General features: G+C 47.2%; 2 protein-coding genes across 3 annotated transcripts in view; one reads left to right on the top strand and one right to left on the bottom strand.

Moving 5' to 3' along the window:
• LOC128969881 (ubiquitin-conjugating enzyme E2 E1-like) overlaps nt 1-11,185 on the top strand; it is a 56,033-nt gene extending 44,848 nt beyond the window's left edge. The window contains 3 exon segments of the mRNA XM_054384851.1: nt 2,367-2,499; nt 9,487-9,634; nt 11,068-11,185. Coding sequence (XP_054240826.1) covers nt 2,367-2,499; nt 9,487-9,634; nt 11,068-11,165 — 379 coding nt within the window. The 3' untranslated portion in view covers nt 11,166-11,185.
• A 4,641-nt stretch (nt 11,186-15,826) lies between these two features.
• The window catches only part of NKIRAS1 (NFKB inhibitor interacting Ras like 1), a 14,112-nt gene continuing 2,578 nt past the window's right edge, over nt 15,827-27,360 (bottom strand). The window contains exons 2-4 of one of the 2 annotated variants that reach the window (XM_054384940.1): nt 20,402-20,474; nt 20,281; nt 15,827-16,158 (exon numbers count right to left, since the gene is read on the bottom strand). In XM_054384940.1, the coding sequence (XP_054240915.1) occupies nt 15,919-16,158; nt 20,281; nt 20,402-20,474 (314 nt within the window). In that variant the 3' untranslated portion in view covers nt 15,827-15,918. Of the gene's footprint in view, nt 16,159-20,232; nt 20,475-27,360 lie in introns of both variants that reach the window. The other variant, XM_054384939.1, reaches the window with a different exon arrangement.

A 27,360-nucleotide genomic window follows, 5' to 3' on the forward strand; every position in this document is an offset into this window, starting at 1 on the left:
GTTGTAGCTGGAGAGTACTGAGTGCCCAAATATATCGACCTGCATAGCACGGGAAGAAGTCATGAAGGTAGAGTGGAATTCCAGGAGTGTTCGGGATGGAGTAGCTTTTACTTTACTACCAAGCCTGAGCTATGTGGGGGGTTTTGTTCTGAGGTGAGAAATCCTTCCCTGGTGGCTGGTGCATCACTTTGCATAGAACCTGTAACCCTTTACTGTGTTCTTAAATGCTTTCCTTGACCTGGAAGCATGCTTTTAGTCATAGCTTCACTGTTGTTGGACTATTTAGCATCAACATATTGTGAACTTTTAGTTTAATCTGAAAATAGAATTTTTGTCTTAGTAACAGAATTAACTCCCTTTCTCTCCCCTGATTACCCTGCTGTCCAGGACAGTTCACCAGTGCTTAAAAGAGCAGGAGAAAAAGACTACGTCCCTGGTCCATGCTGTTACATTGAGAATTTGTTTTGTTAGTTGTATTTCTATTTCTAACACAGTTACTAATACCTAGCAATTATTCTGGTTCCCTGTGCACTAACCAAATGCATATTGTGGTGGCTATGTTGAATTTATTGGACTCTCTTCCCTCTCATGTAATACTGCTCCATGACTGTTGAATCATAGAATTGTTTTGGTTGGAAAAGACCTCTAAGATCATTGAGTCCAACTGTTGGAAAATACTTGTTTTATCCTCCTGTCTTATACTAGCCAAGGGCAAGACTCATTTTCATTGCATTGAGGATCTTAAAATCTGGCCCTTAGAGAACAAGAGAAGATACTGCCAAAGTCATAGCACATCCATGATGAAAAAAGCTGTGTCAGCACTTCTCCCGGTATGCAAAGGGAGTTTTCACCTTGAGTTTTTTCAGATAAAATACTACCATAGCAGCACAGAGAGAAAGAGGTAGCAACAGAGTCCTAAATCATCAATGGCTTTATTGGTTGAGCTGTACTTACAAATACTCAGTGACATACGGCACACTATAGAACACAGGTGTCTGAGTGAGGATCACAGTGACAGGGATTTTCAACAAGCAGACACTGGTGTTCTGAACACCTGTAATTTGAGCTGCTGGCAGGTTAGGAAGAATCTAGAATTAGACAAAGCTGATTTGAGAGAGTGGTGTTTTAACTTGGCACAATGGTTGCAATTCTCCTTACAAAGGCAGTGTGGTGGGTTGAAATTACCCCCAAAATAAAATTGCCAGCCCAGTTCAGTGGAAGCAAATGAAGCTCTATTTACAAGCAAAACTAGAATCTAGAAATATGAAATGCAATGAATATGTACAAAATATCCAATATTTACAGGTATTGACAATTCATAAACAACACAAGAACCCCCCTGGAGAAAACCAGGGGGCTACCAACAGCTTCCCCCTCACGACGCCCTTCCCACCACTGTACAAGGGAAAAGAGAGAAGAGCAGAGAGCAGCTTTGTTAGTACTTAGCCACAACAAGAAGGCAGCCAAGGTCAGCAACAGCCAAGCAAAAGCACCAGCGAGTATCTGCTAGAATGAAGAGCCGAAAACAAAGTTCGTTTGTCTAACTACCTTTGTGTCAGTTATGAGATAAATGAGCCCAATGAGATTATTTAGACATTATCATTATTTTCCTCTTGTATACATTGGTAATTTATTTACATTCTACCACTTTCTAGCAATCTGTGGAAAATTTCCTAAGCATCAGCCTAAAACTACCACAGGCAGTTCCACAATACAAGCAAAATCAATGGGATGAGTTCAGTGTGGCCTTGTTTTAGAAGTCAGTGTAGCAAAGTGATAAAAGCATAAAAACTTGTGACATTTAAGAGTATAATTATGTGTTTGGTTTCTTTCAATTGTACAACCAGCCTTGGGTTAGCTGTAATAATACAGGAATATATTTCAATTGTAAAGAACACATGAGGTTCATCAAGTAACACAAGTCCTGAATTTTTATTTAGTGTGATCTTCCATGGGGTGCAGTCTTATTAAGGCTGAACTGAAAGAGCCATTTCTGAAATACAGTAGGAAATTGTTCTTTGAAACTTAGCTTTTCTGTTGGGTTGAGATTGTGTAGCATGTTTAATAGTAGTTCTGGGTAATGCTGCTCTTAAAATGTCAGAAGGGAGTAGGTGAAAAAACTGACCTCACCTCTATTTCCCCAGCTTTGCTAAGCAGTCTGAAACACTGACAAGTCCAGGTAAGATCTCTGAGATTTTGAAAGCATTCACTCTGTTGTTAGTCCCTCTTTTCAGGAGGTGTATGAAGTATAAGACTGGAAACTTTCTTCCTTGTCATGCTTGAAGAGTGTAAGAGTTTGGGTTTTTTCTTTTTTTTTTGAGCTCTGGCAATATTCCTAAACAATTGGGATTTTTTTTATCTCTTAGCGCTGGCCCCAAAGGTGATAACATCTACGAATGGAGATCAACCATTCTAGGACCTCCAGGTTCTGTCTATGAGGGAGGTGTGTTCTTCCTTGACATCACATTTACACCAGAATATCCTTTCAAGCCTCCAAAGGTAAGAGATCTCTAGCTGACCACCTTAAGTCATGAACATTGCACAGACAGTGGAGTAGCTGGCAATGTTCATGGAGTGCAGCCCATTTGAAAGCCACTCTGCTCAAGAACTAGCTTAAGCTCATTTCAGCCATTACAGTGTTTGTTAGCTGATGTTAACAGCTTTTTTTAGCCCTCTTGATTGCTGTTTCAGAGGTTTCCTTTTTCTTCGCTTTGCTTTGTAAGAAGACCTGAGCAATTAGTGCATGCATTGGGACAGGACTGAGGAACTGAGAAGTAAATAAACTTGGGAAGAAGAGAAAGGATACAAATATTTGTTTCTCAAAGCACTCAGTTACCACAAGCATAAGTTATGTCTGTTTTGGCCATTGTGTTCCAATGCTACAAGGCAAATCGGTACAAGTGAATGTTATCTTGTGGTTCACATCCAGGGGAAAGAGTGCTGGGTTCCAGGAAGAGATGATTACATACACACCTCATGTTTGCCCTGTAGTATGTATGTGCATGTTTACCTTCCCTCTTTAAAGTTGTTGCCTTGGTGAGATAAACACCAGCGTGGGCTCCATCTCCAGACTTTAGGCTAGGCTGCAGCAGAAAGAACTTTGCCATAGTTTGGTGTATCAGTCTGTCTCAGTGCAGACAATGCTAATTGGTCATACCAGACAAATGAACACAAACTTCCCAAATTAAGAACTGTGTGACTCCTTGCTGGCATGACAGGACCTCAAATTCTACCCCAAAGCTAGGGCTCCGAATCACAAGCAGTACAGTGTACTGTGGGACATCTCTAGTGATTGCCAGCTGACAGGTTTCCAGCCCTCTTCAGAGGTTCTTTGACAGCACAGATAGTTCTCTTGTGTTAGTTTAATTCAGTCCAGATTAATTTTTCATTATTTTAGTTTAATTAGCTTACATTGGGTAACTCCCTTGTTCAACCAAGTACATGGCAGTTGTGAGTGCAGTAAGCATTGAAAGAGGGAGTTTTTACCTTCACACGCATGCTTTGCTGTGTGTTTGCCTTCTGTGCTACATCAGAAGCGTTCATCATTGTAGGCTTACCCAGCTTGCTGCCTTACAAGACCATGTTGTAACTCCTCAGTGGTACTGAGACAGCCCTGTGTGCCAAGTTCCCTGATGCAGAACTGGAGATACGGTTCCATCGTTCCAACTGAGCCCTGCTTTCTGCTCTGCACTTCTGACAGGCATCTCTTTGCCTTTATCTTTGGATCTAAACTCTGACACAGATGGACAGAAGAGTGGGATTAAAAAGGAAAAAAACAGGCACCACTTAGTGAGGCCTCAAAACTAGTTTGGTGGAGATTCACTTGTAGCAGAGTTGTATTTAAATGGAGTCTTTCATCTAGCAGAGTCCATGCTGGTGTATTAGTTTTGGGTTAAATTAACGAGGCAGGAATTATAAAATATAGTTATTTTTATTTTCCCAAAAACCCCACCCCAAAACTATGTACAAAACTGATAGAATTATTTACAGGTTCTGTTGGGTCATGAATTCTTCCAGGATGCTTAATGGCAATTTTGATACAATTTAGAGAGTTCAGAGACTGGAAAAGCTATGACACAAATAGCTTCACCCACTTACAAACCAAAGGCCAACCAATAACCCTGAGGAAGATCTGATCAGACCAGGGCTTACTCACGAGGATCAGAGTGGGAATTTGGAGATGGTCTCTGGCTCGCTCTCGCTGCTGACAGGCTCCAGAAACTGTCGGTTTGTAATCCAGTTCCAGGCTCAGGCTTTATCTCAGGGCTCTGGACCAGACACTCAAAGCAAGGCAGGACACCGGAGATGACAAGACTGGAAGTGAGGAGAGGCTTCAGCAGATGTGAGCAGGGCTTGAGCAAGGCAGACTGGAGCGAGGAGGATCTGAGGAAGGTGGATCTGAGCAAGGGGATCTGAGCAAGGTGATCTGAGCAAGGTGGATCTGAGCAAGGTGGATCTGAGCAAGGTGGATCTGAGCAAGGGGATCTGAGCAAAAGCAGATCTGAGCAAGGGGATCTGAGCAAGGGGATCTGAGCAAGGTGGATCTGAGCAAGGTGGATCTGAGCAAGGGGATCTGAGCAAGGTGGATCTGAGCAAGGGGATCTGAGCAAGGTGGATCTGAGCAAGGGGGATCTGAGCAAGGGGGATCTGAGCAAGGGGATCTGAGCAAGGGGGATCTGAGCAAAAGCAGATCTGAGCAAGGGGATCTGAGCAAAAGCAGATCTGAGCAAGGGGATCTGAGCAGGAGCCGATCTGAGCAAGAGCAGATCTGAGCAAGGGGATCTGAGCAAGAGCAGATCTGAGCAAGGGGGTCTGAGCAAAAGCAGATCTGAGCAAGGGGATCTGAGCAGGAGCCGATCTGAGCAAGAGCAGATCTGAGCAAGGGGATCTGAGCAAGGGGATCTGAGCAAGGTGGATCTGAGCAAGGGGATCTGAGCAAGGGGGATCTGAGCAAGGGGGATCTGAGCAGAAGCCGATCTGAGCAAGGGGATCTGAGCAGGAGCCGATCTGAGCAAGGGGGATCTGAGCAGCAGCCCCCAGGCTCCTCAGCCACTTGCAGGTATACAAAATGCCAGAGGTCACTTGGTCCAATGGGCACTAAAGCTAACATGTAGCCACCCAATGCAAAGCCTTCTGCCAGGCTGTGACCATCAAAGGCAGAGGCCAGGACCTCGTATCTGGGGGAGCTTTGGTGCTCTGACCCCAGCTGGCATCTTGTTTACCAGCCAGGCAAGGGCCTGTCCCCTTTGTTCCTTTTTCCACCTTGCCCTGTTGTTGTGGCAGGAAGGAGGGGAGAGAAAGGACCTGTCCAGACATCTTGAGGCCTGTCTGGATTTGTACTGGGCCATGTGTCATGGCCTTACCACCACAGATGGTTTACAAACCAACATGTATGTATGGAAACAAAACCCATCTAACTTCAGGTATGTTGAGATGGGGTACAGGAGAAAACAGCTCTAACACAACCTACTTGTGCTGCTTGGGTACTTCAGGCTTACATGAGCAACTTCTGCTGCAGCAGCTTCTGTGTTAACACCTACACTAGTGGTAGTCGATAATTATCATATTGCTCCTGCTTGATTTCCACTAATTTGATAGCAGATTGCCCAACTGCTTGCCATGACTGATGAATATTGTTTGTGGCTCATCTAGAAGTGGTAGGACTAATCTAATTACCATGGCCTTCCACCTGTGTTTGTCTTTTAGGGCAAGAAATAAAGCAGCAGCTAATGGAAACAAAACCCAGTTGGATAAGCAACAGTAGAGCAGTAGAGTGGTTGAGAGCCATTTCAAAAGCCAGGCTTTTGAAGGAAAATGTTAAGGTGTCTAGAGTGAAAGGACTAGCTCCCCTTGAGTCTTCCTTGGAAAGCCTTGCAAGTGTACTGAAAGAAAACTCCTACTTCCTCTTTGAGTCCTCGTGAGAGGACAGTCCCTGCTGTGGGCAGCCCTGTGGCAAAGTGTCTATAGCAGAATACATTTCATAACTTGAAAATGAAATATCATTAAAGGATTGACATTCTCCAGTAAATAAAGTAAGGTGGAACTGGCCATCCTGATGGGCTTCCAAGCCCTTAGGAACATGCGTGAGAGAAGGTGCTGAGGCATAGCCACAAATGCTCCATAGCTGATGGTCAGCCTAGAGATGTGTGATGAAGAATATACAGGTGCAGCCTTTGAGGAGTGGGGCTAGCCCCAGGCAAGGGTCTGATTCAGTATGTTGGAGCAAACTTTTGAGAGGGGAAATTAAAGGTCTTAAAATTTGAGTTGGAAATACATTGCACAGTACAAGGAACTTCAGTGGGAGGAGTCCAATAGAGGGATAGATATTCTCTCTCCTGTCCTAAATGATGTATCTAGGTCATGGAGTCATTTACTAAGCAGTCCATCTGACACTTTGAAGATGGTAGTGTTAAGCTGTTCTCTGCTTTTGTCTTCTCATTTTGTGTGGTATCCTGGGTTTGCCTTTCTTTTAGATAGCAACTGAGTCAGGCAGTTGCTGGGTGAGCCTGGATTCAGGATACTCCAATGGACAACCATCATTAGAATTTAAAGTTCAGTACTTAGTCCTCAAGATGATTGCTATTCATGTGTACTACTGCAATGGACATTTCCCAAGAGTTACATTATATTTGGGTTAGATTTAATTTATTAAGGTGGAAACAGTAACTGGTGTGTGCTTAGATCATTTGTATTAATAACCTCTAACCGCTTCCTTCCACTACTCCCATTCTGATGCTTGTATAAATTAACCTCTGCTATCACTTCAGGGTAAGCTTGAGAATAGCTTCTTTTATGGCTTTTCAAAAGCTTTGCTTAACTCTCTGTAGTTACCACATCAGTCTAATCTCAGGTGGGACATTTCCAAAGGATTGCTTAGTTATTTTATAGTTTTCTGCTGTTACTCTCTTGGGTTTGGTCTGAATCTACTAGATTTATGTGATTATATGTTTTCTTTTTCTCTTTGAAGTATGCCGTGAACATTTACTTCAAATATTTTAGTTTGCTTTTAAGTGGGCCTCCAATTCTCCCTCCTCTCCCAGCCTCACTTGGGTTTCCTGCATGGCTGTCTTTTGTACCATCACCAAAAAAACTGTCAATGGCACACAGCTGGACTACAGTTGTCTAACACCATCCCAGTTCTGACTTGCTGCTTAAGTGAAAACAAAGTCAGATTTTTTTTTGCATAGTGCTTTGGTTAAGTAGAGCTCCTGTTAATGGAACAAAACTGCTTTTGGTGCTATGTTTCTAACCCTTAAGAATTACATATTAAGGTTTCTTAAGGAACCAGGCTGTTCTCCAGATGCATGGGGGGAGTCTTTCTTGCCCCTTCTTCATGAGTAATCATTAAAAAGCCTTTTTCTTAAAGGCAAACAGGATTCAGGCTGTGTTATCAGTTATTAGTCAACTGGACTGAGAGATCACCTACTAAGTATTTAGGTTTTGCACTCAGAATCAAGATTAACAACTTTCTGTCTTTATAAACTAGAACTGTTGACCTCTCTGTTAATTTGGCCCTCATTGTATCAACTTGGAAATACTCCATGCTTCCCCTTCTGAAAGTGTTTCATCTGTTAAAATTATTACCTCACCTACATTTAGAAGCTTCTTGGAAGGAGACCAAAGCTGCAGGTCAAGTAGAGAAATACTGAGCAAGGAGTGGGGTTGGGCTGAAGGCTGCTCAGGAGCTGAAGGCAGGGCTGTTGCCAGCAGCTGCAAATGCCAACAAACTTCTGTTTTGGCTCTGAACAGTATGGGTTGGGGCAGGTGCCACAGAGTCAGAGCTGCCCTTTGCACAGGCTGATGTATGTGGATTTGCACATGTATGTAGAGTGTCCTTCCTGCTTTTGCTCTGAGGATTAGATCTGGGAAACAAAGGTCGTTTTGGTTTCTACCCTGCTGTATACATCTAAGGCTCCCTAGGTATAAAGTAGCAGCTTGTTGCAGATGGTGTAGGAGGTTCACTCTCTTGAAGAAATTTTGCTATTCCAACCCATAAAACGTGCAAAAGTGTAAGGATTGGGGGGCTTTGTTTGTTTCCTGTTTTAATCTAAAATCCAAGCAGTTTACAAAACAGAAAGTCTCCTCAAGCGTGCAGTGTGGGTGTCTCCTGTGTGACAAGTAGCTGCTTTTGAGGCTCCAAAAATAGCCTGTGCTATCAGGAGCATGCTGGGGAACACAGCGTGGATGCAGTGCATGATGACACTCCAGGCACTGGGGGTTTGTAGTTGTCACTCCACCTCAAGCCTACAAGCAGGGAGGGTCATAGGCAAATTTTCTGCATCAGAAAGACTGTAGAAAAAACCTCTGATGTTTGAGTGGCAAGTTTTGTGTGGGCTGACCTCACCTCAAGAGAAAGCGCTATTGCATTCTTGTCATATGGCATGTTTACCATTCTGCAACTGCCCTGTGACCTACAAAACAGACAGTAACCCTTGTGGGGGTGGGTAGCTGACAAATTCAGATGATTTTAGGGCATGAACCTACCAACCTTTTTTCATGCAGATAATCCTAATTGATGCAAGGTAGAGCCTTGCTGCAGGTGGCATTGTACTCTCCTGGAAAAGACTCCTTGGTGCTTTTGTTTCCCTTTGGGATAACTTCTGTGGCAAGCTGCCCAGCTCCTTCACATCTTCCCAGTTTGAAAGTCACTCCCCTGGTTGCTGAGCTCCTGGAGGTGGTGGGAGCCATGATTCCAAATGCCCTGTGGCCTGTCTGGGGAATTTTTCAAGTCCCTGGGAGCCCAGTAGGAGGAAAATGCTGGTGCTATAGCCCCGCCCCCCTTTTCCACTATGAGCAAAGAAGACAAAAGGTAATAAAAGAAGTTTAAAAAGCAATTATAAAAGCCCCACTGTCCGTGTTTCCCGGTGACCTTAAGCAGCCGGGGCTGGGAACTTGGCTGTTGTTTGCAGGGCTATGGTGACCGTGCTGTCACTCGCGGTCCCAGCCGGGGCCGTAGTGATTCACCTCAGGGTCAACTCTGCCCGACGTTTCGGTTCCCTTCGGAAGGGACACCTGCCTCCGTCATCAGCCCAGCCGTACTCGCGGCCTGCAAGTGGTCCTGCTGGCCACGCACTTTCATTTCTTATTTCCAACCTGACTCTCCTTGCTTTGCCGCTGCCCGGGAACGGCCGCGTGGCTTCTTACCGCAGGGCGGCTGCGCTCGGCCGAGGTGGGGCTGTCAGAGACCACCCAGGGGAGCCAGGCCGCTCCCTGCTCGCCGCAGAGCGGCCCGGCCAGACCCGGCGGCGGCGGGCGCGTGTGCTCCCGCCAGCGGCCGCGAGGGGGCGGCAGCGGCCCGGGCAGCCCTCCCGGTGCGGCCGCGGAGCGGGGGCTGGCCCGCGGGGCCCTGCTCTGCGCCCCGGCCTAGAAGCCGGCCGGCCTCCGCGTCCTCTTCTCGGCGGCGGCTCGCCTCCCTGCCCTTCCAAGGGCATTTTCCCACCTTGCGTGAGGTACCTCAGCACACCAGCTGCTGTCTGTCTCTTTCAGGTAACGTTTCGGACAAGAATCTACCACTGTAACATTAACAGCCAAGGTGTCATCTGCCTGGACATTTTAAAAGACAACTGGAGTCCAGCATTAACCATTTCTAAAGTTCTCCTCTCCATCTGCTCCCTCCTCACAGACTGCAACCCAGGTAGGTCCCCCGCACAGCCACGCAGGCCGCTTGCCACCTTGCACCCCACCCAGCACCCAAATAACTTGGCCCTCATTGCATCCTCTTGGCTCCAGTCAGCACATTTCCATGTTCAGGACAGCCAGAGAGGGCTGGAGGTAATAGACCCTACCTGCCTGCTGCTCACTACTCCTCGGGCTGTCCTCTGAGGAAAGCAGAAGTCTTCTTCCTGCACATGAAAACTCCTTCCCCTTCCACACCAGCTCTGGGTTTGGGTAAAGGTTAAACACTCCCCACTGGTCTGTAGAAGAGCCACAAACACAGTTCTGAAAACAAGGGGATTAGCCTTTTACTTTCCACCATCCAGTTAAAGCCAGTGACCAGCTATGCTGTAAGTAGCACTTACTGCTTCTCTAACCCATCTGTCATCCACACCAGTTAAGAGGTGTATGTCTTGGTTTCCAAAGGTGGTTTTACAGGTTACATTTCTTGGAGAGAAATGCCAAATTTCACAATATATTATGTATAATAAAAGGAAACTTGTTGCAAAAATAAAACCTCTCCTTGAGGTCTGGTCTTTCCTAGAAGGCCAGTTTGTTTCACTACATTTAGTAATGAGTATGTCCCAGGCACTTTTAGAAGGGGTTAAAAGAAAACCTGACATGCATTAATCAGTGAAAGTACTCTGTAATGCAAATGTTGTCTTTTAAACTCCTTAACACTTTAATTGGCATTTTTCCTTTGTTAAGTAAGAGATAGTACATCGCTGTAAATACAACTCACACAGAAGGCATCAGAAGAACATCAGTGCAGAAGGTTTAGCTTTGTGGTGGGTTGAAATTAACCCCCAACTAATCTGAGAGAATTATCCCCCAAAATAAATCTCCAGACCAGCTCAGTTTGGGATGGAAGCAAATGAAGCTCTATTTACAAGCAAACTACAACCTAGAAACATGAAATGCAATGAATATGTACAAAATATCCAAGATATGTACAATATAGAGATATTTACAATTTATAAACAACACAGAAACTCCTCAGACCCCCCTGGACAGATCCAGGGGCACCATTCACCTCCTCCCCCACTCCCTCCCTCCTTCCCGTTACCTCACAGGGGTCACAACAGAGATCCCCTGGCAAGGCTGGGGGGAGAGAGAGAAATTGCAATCAGAAGTGACAGAAGAAGAATAGAGAGCCTCTGCTCTATATCCCATTATCAAACCATTGAATTCTGTAGACCTTAGTATTATTTTCCTTTTACATCCAATGGTAATTTATTTTACTTTTCAGCCTTTGCAGTCAGGGACTAGGCTAAAGTTCCCCCTTCAAACTGTAACAGGCTTGTTGCAATGCACCTTGCCTGTGTGATCCCCCTTGTATTAAATTCACACTTGCAGCTGAAGTTTCCATTGGGTAGCTTGTCTGAAATAAGAGGTTTGTGTTTTCCTTTGCAGCTGACCCCCTGGTTGGAAGCATTGCCACCCAGTATATGACTAACAGAGCAGAGCATGACAGAATGGCCAGACAGTGGACCAAGAGATACGCTACATAAATGGATTTTTTTTGTCTCTTGTCGACCTCTTACATTATTTGTCTGTGATGGAAAGAGCTGCTTATGATTTTGAAGGTGTGGGGGGAGGGAGGGTGTGCTGGTGAAGAGTTAGGGTATTTCTATAACAGATTTTATTCAGTCTTTTGTTTCCTAAGATTCTGTTGTTGTAACTTAAGGTATCTTGCTACAGTAGACAGCTAGGATTGGGAGTAGCCTATTTTAAGACTGTAATTAGTTCAGCAATATTAGCTCACGTATAGAACCGAGAGGAATGTAAACTTCTTAGACTTCTTTGGTTTTTCAGTTTGCTTGCAATATGTAAAAGATCAAAGCAGCTTAATTTTGTACAGGTGCAGATGTTGGCATTTATGTAAAAATCCCTTCAAGACTCTACGCGGTTTGGGCTTTTTGTTTTGGGATAGAGAAGGGGGTGGGGGTGGTATTTTATTCTCTGTTGGGTTCCTCTCTTTCCCCACCCCCACCCTCTTTTTTCTTTTCTTTTTTTTTCTTTTTTTTTTTAATTGTAAAGAGATGTTTGCATTGTTTTCCCCTACAGAGGGCACACTGGTATTTAACAAATACTTTTTTTCAAGGCTGTCATCTCATGATCTGAGATAGGGAGAGGTATAGATATATGTGGCCTCATGGATGAAATGAAAAGTGGTTAATGTATTATTTTATAAGCCAATCTATCTATGTGCAAAGAATAAAGGGTTTTAATCAGGACTTATGGTAACCTGTAGTGAAATACCTTAAGCTGTTCAACTGTAAGGCGTGGAATAGGAGTTACTCAGTGGATTGGTTGTATGTTGTGGGCTACTTAAGTCTGCATTTGTTACTGTGCTAATAAAAAGATGTTTAAAGAAAAGAAGAAGAAGAGATTACTATTTATAGTGCCTTGCTTTGTCCTTTTGCCAGAACAGCATCTGCCAGTATGCTGTGAGGGGTACAGAAAGGGTAAGGACAAGGGAAATGTGCAGGTGAGTGTGCTGACTGCTGGTATTTGGGGAAGACACTTCCAGTGAAGCACACAAGGAATGGAGTGACAGCATAAGACGTTCTCAGCTGCTCGCTGTGTCAGTGTGGTGCAGGCTGGCACAGCCTGTGGGGAGGTAACCTGCTACAGAGTTTACCTGAGTTACATTTTAGCTGAAGTTTTTACAGCATTGGCCTTTTAGGGCTTGGCACGTTGTTTGAAAGTGCAGCTGGAGGAGCGTAAGAGATCTGGAAGGGAACCAGATGTGAAGGAAAAGGAAGAAGAGAATATCTTCATGGTTTGCTGAGGGACTGGAAGAGGTGAAGGAACCATGTCCTGGTAAGCTATCAAAAGACACCTTAAAGGAGGTGTAATCTGTGTATCCTTTTTGACTACCTGCAGAGATTATCTCCTACAGACGTGGTGTTTACGTTGAGGAGTGCAGCAACAGGGCAGTTAGCTGTGGCTGTGGCATTTTGACCACTCCCTTCAAGCAGGGGCCGGAAGCACAGCTTCATTTTCACACAGCAAGCACTTCACCTTGCAGCATTCTTCTGAGTGCTGTGTGGCCCTCCAGGCTTCCAGATTGGTTTTGGTACTGTAAAATAAATTCTGTAGGTGTTTATAATTTACATACTTCTCTTCCCATCTATATATAGATACAATCTGACCTGATCCAATCTCACCTGTTAATTAAACACCCTCTCTGTGCTGGGTGGTTGTGGGCAGCAGCATGTTAGTCTCACCTGCTGGACTGCCTGCTTTTGGCACAACTATTGATCTGGTGTGAGAGCTCCCTCAGCTGTTTGGCTCAGCCTAGGAAAATTATTGGTACAGAGTAACAGCAAACCAGGAGTATCCCTGGTAATCGTTTCCTCCTCTCCCTCACTGATCAAGGAGATAAAAATGGCTTTAATCTCAGCAGTGTTTTTGCCTGCCTTGTGCTACCAGAACGTGGCAAATTAACTGTTGTAGCTGGCTGGGGGCAGGGAGGTGATTTGGGATGACTGATGTGCACAGTGTTTGTTCAGCAGAACAGGAGAGGAATAGAGAAAGGTGGTTCCATTTACTACTTTTTTTTTTTTTTTTAATAGTAATTCTTCTCCATTAACTTGTGGAGAGATTTTCTAACTTTGTAGTAGGTAAGTGATCCCTGGGACCTAGGACAGGTTTGGAGTCAGCAAAATAGTAAGAACAAAATACATGTTCTGCTCTTCAGCTACATTGCACTTTACTTACTAACCCTATGTAAAATCGTACTACGGTGGGTTTCATTTTCACTTGGTACCAGCCACTGTGTAGATTGTTTGTAGAGGAGGACAATACATTCTCCATCACTAGCCAGTGAAATACTATGGTATTTAGCAAAGGTAATTCACTTGGGTACTTTAAAAACATCAGAATAAGCTTATGAAAGGAAACAGTGGGTGGTGCTTGTTTTGGGGAATGCCTAAAATGATCTACATGTCTTTCTGATGAATTTAATTAATTTCAAGATAATTTACATAGCCTTTACATAACCTGTTCAGAAAGATGGCCTCAGTCATTCAGAAGATCCCTTTCTCTCTTGCCTTCCTTGTAACACTGTGAAGTCCTCAGTGGCCAGGGGGCAGAGTGAGCCTCAACTCACGACCTGGCTCTGGTAGCCCACATCAGTCTTGGGAGCGGGACTGGCACTGAGTGTGTAGGGTGCAGAACTGGACAGCAACCAGATGTTCAGTTCCATCTGCAGCCATTTCAAGTCAGTTCTGACTTGTCAGCCTGCACTGCCTTGGCTCTGGGGTCAGCATCAGTCATGATGTATGGTTAGCAGAGGCTTTACCATCGATCCAAACCCAAATTGAGGCCATCCTATAAGAAGGGCTCTGCAGAGATGAGGAGGAGGAATATAACCAATTCTTCAGTAAGAGGTTGCAACAAGGAAGTGAACCTCTGATGTCACCTCTGCTTGCCAAGCAGAGAGGCAGATGTGGAGTCTTGGGGCAGGGAGAATCCTTGAGTACAGGTGTGCCTGGTAGGAAATGAGTGAGGAGGGAGTGCTCCTGCAGCATGCCTGGGGACAGTGACTGTGACTAGCCAGGCTGGGCTAAATCCCGTGGTAGTGCTTACTCAGCTTGAGTGTTGCAATGAAACCATTGTCTGTTCCTAGCAGGCCATTACAGGAGCTTGCTCATTCCTAATTGCTCTCTTATCTTGCTCCTCGGCCACAGCAAGCCAAGCTCTGTTGAGCAAAGCATCTGAACAGTTTCGTCTGCCTTCATTACAAAGGCAGGAATACCTGCTTCATTCCCAGTGAACAGCACTGCTGCTCTGACATCAGTCATGCTGATGGCCTTTATTTATCAGTATTCAGGAAGAGCAATGCCACAAGCACACAGCTTAATTGTCAGCATTAAGCACACATTCTTCAGCAGTTATAGCAGTGCCAATACTGCTCAGTTTTGCTGACTCACAGTGAAATTCTCAGTGTTTCTTCAAAACATCAGTGTAAAATGAGGGAACTGGGTGATTCATTCCAGTCCCTCTCCCCACTCCTGTCTTTAAATATAATGAAAAGCAAGACTCAGCCGGTGTAAGAGGTTGCTAGAGGCCAAAAGCTGGCCACTCTCTCTGGGAGCAGTTGCCTGTTCTGTCCCTCTATATCCAATTTTGTTTAGTTTACTGACAGCCTGACCTAGGAGAGCAGATGCCTGCAGCACATGGAGACTCGAATACAGCCATGTGCAGTTGTGCTCCTGCTGCATAGTAAGACCATTTGTAGAGGTATTTCTGGGTGTTTACCACGGGGATATTCCCAGAAGACAGCCCCTGCACCCCCTAGCTCCCTTCTCACAAAGCAGTATTGCATTTGGTAGCAGTTGTTGTCTGTCCTGTAGCTTCATCCTGAGGGTGGATGACTGCAGCTTGGCTGGCTGGCTGGGTTGGGAGTATTGTGCAATGCAGTCAGCAGAGCCCAGGCAGTGTCCTTCCCGCATACAAAATTGCTCTGCAGAATTTCTCAATAAAATGATCAGCTGTGTGAATGTGACCGATTTGCACTGGCCATGCTGGATCAAAAGCACAGGGAGCTAACATCTTGTCCTTCAGCTCGCAGTTAATGAGCGCTCTCGGAGCTGGTCTGGCTTCTACAAATACATGCCTGAGCTGAAAGTACTACTTCCCAGGCTGACAAGCTTCATGTCCCAGTAGGATCTATTCTAGTATCTCCCACAAAGCTTGTTGGGGTGGGTTGGTTGGTTGGGTTTATTTTTCTCCTTTACTTCCAGACACTAGCAGAACTCAAGTGGCTAAATCAGCTGGTACTTGTTCCTCCTGCCCCAAACCCTACTCCTGCAAAACCACACTGACCTCAGCCTCCTGCATCGTCAGCAAGCCCTGTGGACCACTTTAAGGTCAAGGTAAAAGGAGTGTTGCCATTTCAGTCATATCCTCTTTCCAAACTGAATGCTTGCTTTGTGACTAGAGGCTATAGACCTGCTTAAGAAGCTTGTTGACTTGTCCTTCAGCATCACTGTACAGTCAAAGTCCCTGCTAGAGAGGGACTGTCCCTCATCCATAACCCTTGTAAAGTAACTCTTTTCATTAAGTGCTTTTAAAGGCTTTTACCCCCAGTGACCCTTTCAAGGCAAGTCTGGGAGAAGGAAGGATACCTCTTAATCAGAAGCTTGCTGATTTTATTGCTGAATGAGATTATTGCTTGAGTGCAACTCTAAGAAGCAAATGGCACAGGAAGGACTTAGGCTGTGGCCTGGCAGCAGAGGACTATGCCAAGGTAGCTTAGTTATCACAGTTATTCCCTTTGCTCTTCCTCCCAGGCAAGGGAAAGGTTGATTTGTTCTGTGACTGGGAGAGTTTGCTAGCTAGGAAGGTGAAGGGCTCAAGCAGTGTTTTTCGTTCCGTCACAGTCACTTCCCACAGTCTCACTTTCTCGGCCCTTGCCCATTGCTGTGCTGCTTCTGTTTCCACTTCTCTTTGGTCCAGGAGGTCAGTTTTGTTTCCCAGGACAATAACTGTTACCTACAACCAGAACACAAGGGTGAGATTTATACAAAAAGTATCCCCCACTTGCAGTAATTTTAAGTGGCAGGCAAGTAGCAACACTCTCCAGACCTGGTTTGTAACTTGATGCTGGCACAAGGCAAGCTCTGTGTCATTTTGAAAGAGCAGGGTCTGGGATTTGAATTGGCCTCACCTCAGTGCGACTTCCCCTGCCCCTGATTGCTAAAAGGGAAACAGTACCCACGACAGCCAAAGTTCAACAGCATCATTCTCTGTTCACCTGACAACTGAGCCACTCCAGACAAATGGTACGAGTATGACACCTGAGCAGTGGATGCTAGAGAGAGAAGCAATGCCTGGCAGCAGGGAAAGCCTAGACCCTGCAGTTTGTGCTTTCCCAAGTCACAGTCCACAATATAACAAAGCCTAGACCCCACAGTTTGTGCTTTCCCAAGTCAAGACTCCACAGTACAACAAAGCCTAGACCCCACAGTTTGTTCCTTCCCAAGTCACAGTCCACAATATACACAAAGCCAGCCCTGCCACAAGGCAGCTGTGTGAGCAGCCTGGGAAGGCTGATCTGCTGGACCCTACTCCCACAGCCTAGGAAGCCACAGGAGAGCCCTAAGGGGACACTCATTCTGTCGCTAAGAGCATCAGGTGAGCACCAGCCCCAGCCTCTGGGACACAGTTCCAAGAGCAGCTGGTTAGCTAAGGAGAGCAGCACAGCTGCACCAGGTCAGACCCTTGGCTGTAAGGATCCATCTAGTGACTCAGGAGACTGCAGAGTGTGGCTGAGCTCAGTGGCCTGCCCAGCACTTCAGTTCTAGGAAGTGCTGCAGGTAGTGCTGACCACTGGAGTGCTCCTGGTAAGTTAAGTTAACCATTTCCTCATTTCCTAACAATGTTTTCCCAGCACCAGCTCCTAGGGGAAGCCATGCCTGGATTTACAGTTCAAGCTCCTCCCTCAAACCCTGGGCTCATTTCTGCCCTAGTGGCTTTTGGCTGTGTCCCACACCTGTCCATGTTTTCCTGTTCATCAGGCTAACTCCAGAATGCCTTCTGTTTCTTTCCAGATAGAGATGGTTGTCCTGTTCCTGTGAAGCCTGAGGCTGCCTTTCTTCCCTATAACAGCCCAGGGGGTCTGGGAAAAGGGCTTTTCCCTTTGCAAAGGCTTTGACAGAAGTTAGAAGCTTCATATGCATTTCCCACATGCTCCAGCTGAATCCTGCCTATGGTTAAGCTCTGTCAGTATGAGAGAACACAACCTCTGTTCAGTGTAAAAATTGGCCAGGCTTTAAGGTGTGTGCTGGAGAGCCCCCACAGCCAGCAGAGGCAAGGAACCAGCCATCATTGCTTTCTGTCACCTGACACACAACAGGGGACTGTGCCACCCAACAAGGTGAAGTGCTGCCAGCTCAGAAGCACCACATGTGGAGATGCAGCCCTGATTTGGTTAAGGATGCTCACTGAGGCTGCTTTAAGGTAGGATTCCTAAGCTCACCTTCTATACTTCAAAGCCTAATTTATCCCTCTACTCCGCTCTGGTGAGACCCCTCCTGGAGTACTGCATCCAATTCTGGAACCTCTACTACAAGAAAGACCTGGAGGTGCTGGAAGGTGTCCAGAGAAGGGCCACAAGGATGAGCAGAGGGCTGGAGCTGCTCTGCTATGGAGGAGTTTATTCTTCTATAAAGCATGCTATATGCTGCCTTTTTACAGCGTGCTTCAGAGGGCTGGAGCTCCTCTCCTATGAAGAGAGAGAGAGTTGGGGCTGTTCAGACTGGGGAAGAGAAGGCACCCAGGAGACCTTCTTGTGGCCTTCCAGCATGTGAAGGGGACTACAAGAAAGCTGGGGAGGGACTTTTTAGGGTGTCAGGGAGTGATAGGACTGGGGGGAATGGAGCAAAACTAGAAATGGGGAGATTCAGATTGGATGTTAGTAAGAAATTCTTCCCCATGAGGGTGGTGAGACTCTGGAACAGGTTGCCCAGGGAGGTGGTGGAAGCCTCATCCCTGGAGGTTTTTGCAGCCAGGGTGGATGTGGCTGTGAGCAACCTGCTGTAGTGTGAGGTGTCCCTGGGCATGGCAGGGGGTTGGAACTGGATGATCCTTGAGGTCCCTTCCAACCCTGACAATTCTGTGATTCTATGATATAGACCTGAAATCACGGGGATAAAACTAATCAGAGCAGTTGATTGTGGGCACCACTCTTTTGCCTATGTTATCCTCAGTCAAGTTCACAACTTTGAGCTCTCCCAAATGATTAGTAAATCGACAGTTGTTTACAAAACAATCCCTTCATGCAAGGAGACAGAAGAGTTCTGGCAGGTAACAGAGGATAGTGGGACACAGATCTGGGTGGGGCTGTTCCTCCATCTCCCCATCACAGTTTGCTGTAAAGTAACAAACCAGGGCCCTCAAAAAAAAAAAAACAAAAAAAAAACAAAAAAAAAAAAACAAACACCAAAAAAACCCAGTGCCTGGGAAAAATTCCCTACTTATACAGCCTTCCTTGCCCTGCAGGGCAGTTGTGATTGATTTTGATCTCCTTGGTGTATGTGACAGTCTGCAGCTCACACCAGCCCTACCAGCTACTGTAACTGCAAGTTTGGTTGCTGTCAGGCTTGGAGCCTGTCATCCTCCACAACACTCTGCTGTCAGTACTAAAAGCACATTTTGGAAGCTCTCTCCTTACCATTATCTAATTAATCCTTCCTGCAATTTGTTTTTGGTTTTGGTTTTGGTTTTTTTCCTTTTTAATATCATAAAGCAGGCATTTGGAAAGCTGTAGGCTAAAGACATTTAATAGGGAAAACTACTTGAGAGTATAAAGATGCTGTAGGAAAAGCCATGATGCTAATGCCACATGCAAGTTCCATTTGTTTAGCTTTGCTGGAAGCCTGTCAGCTGAAAACACTGGCTGCTTTCTAAGGGAAAATGGAGCAGGCCTTGCATACAACTGAATTAATTCAGTATGGTTGTTAAAATACATTCAAAGCTGCTTTGCCAATGGACTAGTGTCTGGGAGACCCATTGCCAGTTACTCCACTTTGTAAACCATGGAGTACAGGGATACAAAACAAACAAAAGGTAATGCCCTTTGTTCTATTATTGCCTACACTTGGCTTCCCTCGAACAGTAGCTAAGAAAGCCCTGTGAGCTGCACTGCAGTAAGCCATGGGTTTTATTAGTCGTAAGTGTCCTTCCTGATGGATTCAGCTAACAGAATTTTAGCTAGAGTAGAGGAAGTAAGGAGATAAAAAAGCCCTCTCAGTCTTCTTCAGACTGAACAGCCCCAGGGCTCTCAGCCTCTCCTCACCAGGCAGTGCTCCAGTCCCTTCAGCATCCTCACAGCCCTCCCTTGGACTCTCTGCACCAGATCCCTGTCCCTCCTGAACTGGGGAGCCCAGAACTGGATGCAATATTCCAGGTGAGGTCTCAGCAGGGCAGAGTAGAGGGGGAGGAGAACCTCCCTGGATCTGCTGGACACACTCCTCTGAATGCACCCCAGGACCCCATTGGCCTTCTCTAACACAACCTGCAGGGCATGTGAATGAGGCTGCCCCAGCTGGTTAGTCTAGAGAGAAGACTGAGAGGGGATTTAATAAATGTTTATCAATATCTGAGGGCTGGGGGTCAAGAGGGAGGGGTCAGGCTCTGCTCACTTGCACCCTGGGATAGGACAAGGGGCAATGGATAGAAACTCCAGCACAGGAGGTTCCACCTCAACATGAGGAGGAATTTTTTCACTGAGAGGGTCCTAGAGCACTGGAACAGGCTGCCCAGAGAGGTTGTGGAGTCTCCTTCTCTGGAGATATTCCAGCCCCATCTGGATGCATTGCTGTGTGACCTGTGCTAGATTTTAGGGTGTTGCTCTGGCAGGAGGGTTGGACTCGATGATTTCCGGAGGTCCCTTCCAACCCCTAACATCGTGTGAGCCTGTGAGAAAGCTTCCCTTAGCTGGATTGCCCAAGGCTGGGGGTAGATTTGTTTTCCTTTGTATACAGAAACAAAAGCTACGCTTTGCAACCTTAACTTCCTATCCCTGACACAGCCAGGAGGCAGGCAGCTGAAGCCCCGTGCATTTACCTCCTTCTTGTCTCTAAAGACGTCAATCTCCTTCTTGAGCAGCTCAACCCTTTGGAAAGCTTGGAGGCTGGTGACGGCGTACACCAGAACGAAGGCGTCGGCGACAGAGAAGTAGTGCTTCGGCAGTTCCACACCTTCCTGCAGCCCCCTGGTGTCATACAGCCTTAACTGCTCCTTCACGCCCCGGTCCGTCTCCACCGATGCCAAATACACATCTTCCATTGTGGCCCTCTCTTCCGAGCCTGTTTAAAAGCAAGCAGGGAAGTTCAGCTGCTGTAAGGAGGGCACCAGCAGGAGAGCTGTTTGCAGAACAGAATCTGACCACACGAAAGCTTTCAGAGCATGTTTGCCAGAGTGCCTTGCCCTGTACTCAACCTTTCCTGACATCCCCATGAAGGGCTGTGCTCAAGATCACCACACCAGCTATTTACAGTAGTGTGGCTGTGTAAATAGATCATCTGATGCACCAGCACAGCTGTAAAATTAATCTATGCAACATGCACACCCAGGGTAGGGTAAGACCATAGAATCATAGAATTGTTAGGGTTGGAAGGGACCTCAAGGATCTGGAGGTGCTAGAACATGTCCAGAGAAGGGCCACAAGGATGAGCAGAGGGCTGGAGCTCCTTTCCTATGGAGACAGACCGAGAGAGTTGGGGCTGTTCAGTCTGGAGAAGAGAAGGCTCTGAGGAGACCTTCTTGTAGCCTTCCAGTATCTGAAGGGGGCTATAAGAAAGCTGTTGAGGGACTTTTGAGGGTGTCAGGGAGTGATAGGACTGGGGGGAATGGAACGAAACTAGAAATGGGGAAATTCAGATTGGATGTTAGGATGAAATTCTTCCCCATGAGGGTGGTGAGACACTGGAACAGGTTGCCCAGGGAGGTGGTGGAAGCCTCATCCCTGGAGGCCAGGCTGGATGTGGCTGTGAGCAACCTGCTGTAGTGTGAGGTGTCCCTGCCCATGGCAGGGGGTTGGAACTGAATGATCCTTGAGGTCCCTTCCAACCCTGACATGATTCTGTATAAATGAAATGTTTGTCATTGCAGGGATGCAGGAATGAGTCTTGCATTATTCTGACTGCCAAAACATGGGCCAGTATTAAAGCACTGTTTAAGAAAACACCAGGGACTCTCTGGCCTCTGAAAATCAGGGGCTTGCCTTATTCAATGACACTATTCAAAATACCTCACACTGGCAAACAAGCTGAAGCAGTCCACCCACATTGATGGTTTTCCATGATGTGTGCAGCATTCCTGTGCAGGAAAGTGGCACAAGCTCTGCTTTCTGCCGCTCCCTGTGTAGTCTGCATAGATCAAACACTTTCTATGATTGCAACAAATTAATTTATCATGCCTTCAAAAGCAGCCCTGCTAACCTTCAGGAGCAGAAACTAAGAGCAGAAGAGCAAAGCAAAGGTTAGTAAAAAAGAGGAAGCAGGGATGCATTCCGTGTGGCTGGAGGAGGTGCTACAAGGGCATTTTTAAAGACTGCAGTAGGTACCGCAGCCCTTTCTGGGGCACTGTGTTCTTTTTTGCTCTGCCTCCTCGTGTTGTAGACAGGTCAAGGAAATGCCTAGCAGCAGTAAATACAACTCTGGTAAGAAGAAATGAACCACAGGTACCTAAGCATTCCTTTGAAGAAGCAGTGAATAATGTTGTTCAGGATTTTAACATCTAAATGCTGCACTGTAATTCAACATGAGGATGCTTAGGGGACTTGAGCATCTCCCCTGTGAAGAGAGACTGAGGAGCCCTGGGGCTGTTTAGTCTGGAGAAGAGAAGGCTGAGAGGGGATCTGATCAATGTCTATCAATAGCTGAGGGGTGGGTGTCAAGGGGAGGGGGCCAGGCTCTTTTTGGTGGTGCACACTGATAAGCCAAGGAACAAGAGGTACAAGCTGGGACAGAGAAGATTTCACCTCAACATGAGGAGAAAATTCTTTCCAGGGAGGGTGACAGAGCCCTGGAGCAGGCTGCCCAGAGAGGTTGTGGAGTCTCCTTCTCTGGAGACTTTCCAACCCCACCTGGCTGCATTCCTGTGCAGACTGCCCTGGGTGATGCTGCTCTGGCAGGGGGGTTGGACCTGATGATCTCTGGAGGTCCCTTCCAACCTCTAATGTACTGTGATACTGTGAACAGTCTTTAATGCACCCACATTCCCCTGTGACAGTCTCTTCCAAACAGCATTAAAAGTAGCAGTGAAAATTATGTCTTTTAACATCATACTTGAAAACAGAGGAAAAATTAAGACCTGGGATTTAAGTCAGCAGAATAGAACAACAAATTTGGATGTGAAATGCGGGGGACACTTTGGAGAGAGCTGGAATTTACGTATCAGATTCCAGAGGTGATATTTCACCTCCATACATTGCAGGAGGGAGTATATGCAAGTAGATTCCTAAACAAACACAGATAATTTTTAGACATACTTGTGTGGCCTTATCCTAGGCCATGCTTCTATAGCTCAGACCACATCCAGGCTACATTGAATCACAGAATGGTCCAGGCCAGAAGGGACCTCCCCAACTAGATCAGGCTGCCCAGGGCCTCCTCCAGCCTCACCTTCAATATCTGCAGGGAAGGAGCCTCAACCACCTCTCTGGGAAACCTGTGCCAGTGTTCCACCACCCTCAGAATAAAGAACTTCTTCTAACATCCAATCTCAATCTGCTCTGCTCTAGTTTGAAGCCATTGTCCCTCGTCCTGTCCCTGCAGGCCTTTGCAAACAGTCTCTCTCCAGCCTTCCTGGAGCCCCCTTCAGGTACTGCCAGGCTGCTATTAGGTCTGCCCAGAGCCTCCTCTTCTCCAGGCTGAACACCCCCAGCTCCCTCAGCCTGTCCTCGTGGCAGAGCTTCTCCTCTGGACCCTCTCCATCAGCTCCATGTCCTTCCTCTATTGAGGGCTCCAGAGCTGTACACAGCACTCCAGGTGAGGTCTCCCCAGAGCAGAGCAAAGTGTCAGAATCACCTCTCTGGCTCTGCTGGCAATGCTGCTTTGGATGCAGCCCAGGCTGGGATTTGCCTTCTGTGCTGCAAGCTCACACTGCCTGCTCCTGTTCAGTTGTGGGGGAGAAGGGCAACTAACATGACAGTGACCAATCTTATGGTTTCTTTGAAAACTAATTATGGAGGAAAAGGTTTCTATGAAAAATAATTAGGGGGGGAAAGGAGAAACAGGCAGGAGATTGATGCCATTCCGTAGCACCTCCCTACTTGGTGCAAGTCTCAGGAGAAAGGTATGAGTGTGTGTTACCAACAGCTGCCACAGAGGAACTGCAAGGGGAAGCCTCTGTCATAACCTGGGTGGTGTTTCAACCCTGGTGGTTTCCCAGAGAGGAAAAGGAAAGGCTCAATACACTGAGTACTGCACACTTGGGCTTGGCAAGGCAGATACTGCCAGCATCAAAATAAAGCAAAATTTCAACACAGATGGAATTTCCAAAGTTCCCAAGGGGCTCTTGAACACAAATACAGTGCACACCCTGTGCTCTGGAGACTCCACAACCTCTCTGGGCAGCCTGCTCCAGGGCTCTGTAACCCTCACTGAAAAGAAGTTTCTCCTCATGTTGACGTGAAAAACAAGTCCATGTGCCAGGTGTGTGGCCACTACAACCCCATGCAGTGCTACAGACTGGGGACAGAGTGGTTGGAGAGCAGCCAGGCAGAAAGGGACCTGGGGGCACTGGGTGACAGCCACCTGAACATGAGCCAGCAGTGTGCCCAGGTGGCCAAGAAGGCCAATGGCATCCTGGCCTGCAGCAGGAATAGTGTGGCCAGCAGGAGCAGGGAAGTCATCCTGCCCTGTGCTCAGCACTGGTTAGACCACACCTTGAGTCCTGTGTCCAGTTCTGGGCCCCTCAATTTCAGAAGGACATTGAGATACTTGAATGTGTCCAGAGAAGGGCAATGAGGCTGGGGAGGGGTCTGGAGCACAGCTCTGTGAGGAGAAGCTGAGGGAGCTGGGGGTGTTTAGCCTGGAGAAGAGGAGGCTCAGGGGAGACCTCATTGCTCTCTACGACTACCTGAAGGGAGGTTGTAGCCAGGGGTTGGTCTCTTCTCCCAGGCACCCAGCACCAGAACAAGAGGACACAGCCTCAAGCTGTGCCAGGGGAGGTTTAGGCTCGAGGTGAGGAGAAAGTTCTTCACAGAGAGAGTTGTTAGATGTTGGAATGTGCTGCCCAGGAAGGTAGTGGAGTCCCCATCCCTGGAAGTGTTCAAGAGGGGATTGGATGTGGCACTCGGTGCCATGGTTTAGTAGTCATGAGGTCTTAGGTGACAGGTTGGACTTTGAAGATCCCTGAGGTCTTTTCCAACCTTATTGATTCTGTGAAATCTTCTCTGTTCCAGCTTGTACCTCTTGTTCCTTGCACCACCCAAAAAGAGCCTGGCCCCCTCCACTTGACACCCACCCCTCAGCTATTGATAGACATTGATCAGATCCCCTCTCAGCCTTCTCTTCTCCACACTAAACAGCCCCAGGGCTCTCAGTCTCTCTTCACAGCGGAGATGCTCAAGTCCCCTAAGCATCCTCCTGGCTCTCCCTTGGACTCTCTCCAGCAGGTCTCTGTCTCTCTTGAACTGGGAAGCCCCAAAGTGGACACAGGATTGCAGCTGTGGTCTCAGCAGGGCAGAGTAGAGGGGGAGAAGAACCTCCCTAGCCCTGCTGACCACACCAGTACTGCTTCCAACAGCCATTAGGCCCAGTTGTGACCCGCAGTGTCATACATCCAGCTCCATTTCCATCTGTTTTTAAAATAAAAAGTTGTCTGCAGCTCCATCAGGAGGTAGTTTTGATTTAAGAAACAAAGGTATAAGAATGCATCATTTGGTTAATTAGCTTCCACAACTTTGGAACTGTGAAAACCAGAACCCCATATTCCTCCAGCTGAGACTAAGCAAAGCAAAATCTCTGTGGGCTTTGCCACATGGTGTTTTGATTCCTAGGCAGTAAGATGATTTGGAGTAGCTGCTTATGGATAGCCTCATCATGCCAATTATCTACACAGCCAGCAGGCAGAGAGAAGGAAAATGATGTTCTCTACTGGAAGACTTCTCATCTCCTGCTGTTGAGCTGCTAAGCATTACCATAGGTGAGGGGCAGAAGGAAGGTTCCTTTCTGCACCATCACTGTACAAGGACACTGTTTAAAGAAAAATCCCTCCCCTCTTTACAGACCTGTCCTACGCCAAAATTAAGCCCTGGCAAGAGACCTCAGGCCAGGCAGTGCCAGGTACCACAGGTATTGAGTAGAACAGTCTTCTACTGCTAGTAAAGGATGAGAAGGACCAGAAGGAAAGAGTGGCCTTTCTTTCTTCACGAGTCCCAGAGAAGCTGGAGGGGTTGGGCAAACCATGACACTGAAGCCACAGAAAGAGAGACCGTCCCAGGCTCCCAGTTGCCCAGGGAGGTGGTTGAGGCTCCTTCCCTGCAGATCTTGAAGGTGAGGCTGGAGGAGGCCCTGAGCAGCCTGATCTAGATGGGGATGTCCCTGCTGACTGTGGGGAGGTTGGACTGGATGAGCTTTGGAGGTCCCTTCCAGCCTGGACCATTCTGTGAGTCTATGATTCTCTGTGTGCAAGCCTTAACAGCCACTCAGCCTGACCTATGGCAGGAGGGTCCTTGCATGACTGAAAGCTACATCTGCACCCATTTCAGACATCTCCTTTCAGGTTTGATTCCTTTCAGGCAGAGAGGCTGCCATGCCATACCTGTGTACTTTATGTGTCTCTGACATCATCTCTCCTGTTTTGCCCTCTCCTTTCTCATCCTCAGGCCCAAGGCAAACAGCCCCTTTGGCAGCTTTACAGCCTAGCACAAAGCCCAGTACCACACATTGTTGCTCACATGCTCCAGGGACACAGATCTTCCTTTCTGGAGGGTTTTCCCCCCTCACAAGTGCTTTTTCCTCTTTGACCTCAAGCAATCTTAGTGTCTTTGCAAGAGTGCTGGTTGCTGACTGTGTAAGCAACAGCAGCCCTTAGGGAGTTCATCCCTGACAAGGCAGAGAGAGCTGATGGTGCACATTTTTCTAGGAAAGGAAACACGGTGCCAATAGGTTTACAGTGCCAACACAAAGCACACAGCCAGGCCCATGGCTCAAAGCCAAGGCCTTTATATAGCATGTAAAACCTCCAAGGACACTAATCATTGCCCTGAGAGCAACTGTGCCACCACTGCTTCTTACAAGAAAGTCAGCAGGACACACATGAGCACTGACATGCTCGTGTATGGCTGATGTACAGCCTGGAGGTGACTGCCTCCTGTGCCAGGGGCTGGGACATCTCAGAGCAGGGCACCAGGCCTTGTGCTCTGAGCCTACAACTGAGTTAGAGCACACCACTTGTCCCTGGAAGGAGGATGTGGATGCTATCAGGAAAGGAGTAGCACTATGTGTTGGCTTGGCAGTCCTCCTCACGGCTCCCCAGAGGCTGGACTGGCCACAGAGCTGCTTCTGACGTCAGCAGAAAGCACAGGTTTTGACACAGCTTGTGTCCTGCTGCCGTGGCCAGGGGCTGCCTTGCTGCCTGCCTCTCAGCAAACACACTAATCCTTGTACCCCCTGACAAAGAGGCCAGCAGCCAGGGTGCACAGGTCAGCTTTCTGGAGCTCACACGCTTCAGCAGATGAGGATGGAGATTCAGTAGGCATCTTATGAGCACGGATGAGCCACCCCAGCAACAGGTCTGTGCAGTTTAAAAGAGCTCATCTAACAAGGGAGCAAAGGCTTGCCAGCTCTCAAACTCTGTCCTTGCCCAGTAAGGCACTCACAGTGGTGTCCTGTCTCTGTAGTTCAAGGTTAAATCAACACAGGCTGGAAAAGCAGATAAAGATCTGGAAGCCATTTTCACCAGCCCATGCTGCAAGCACCTTCCTGTCCATGGGCTGGGGAAGAGGCAGGAAGGATGGTGACCACTCAGCAGGACTGCCAGAGACACCACCATTCCAGTCCATCCCCCAAAAGGTGCCTGATGGCACACACAGGTGGCAGCAAAAGCACTGGGCCACGGTCACTCATTCCTTGGGGCTGCAGTGGCTCCCTATGAGCTTTCTTGACTGCTATTTGCCCTCTTTCTCCCAGTGTCTTGGGAATAAGATTTGGCCAAAATCATAGAAAAGGAGACTACCTTCTT

This window comes from Indicator indicator, chromosome 11, assembly GCF_027791375.1.
Source record: "Indicator indicator isolate 239-I01 chromosome 11, UM_Iind_1.1, whole genome shotgun sequence".
In the NCBI taxonomy this organism is placed as follows: domain Eukaryota; kingdom Metazoa; phylum Chordata; class Aves; order Piciformes; family Indicatoridae; genus Indicator; species Indicator indicator.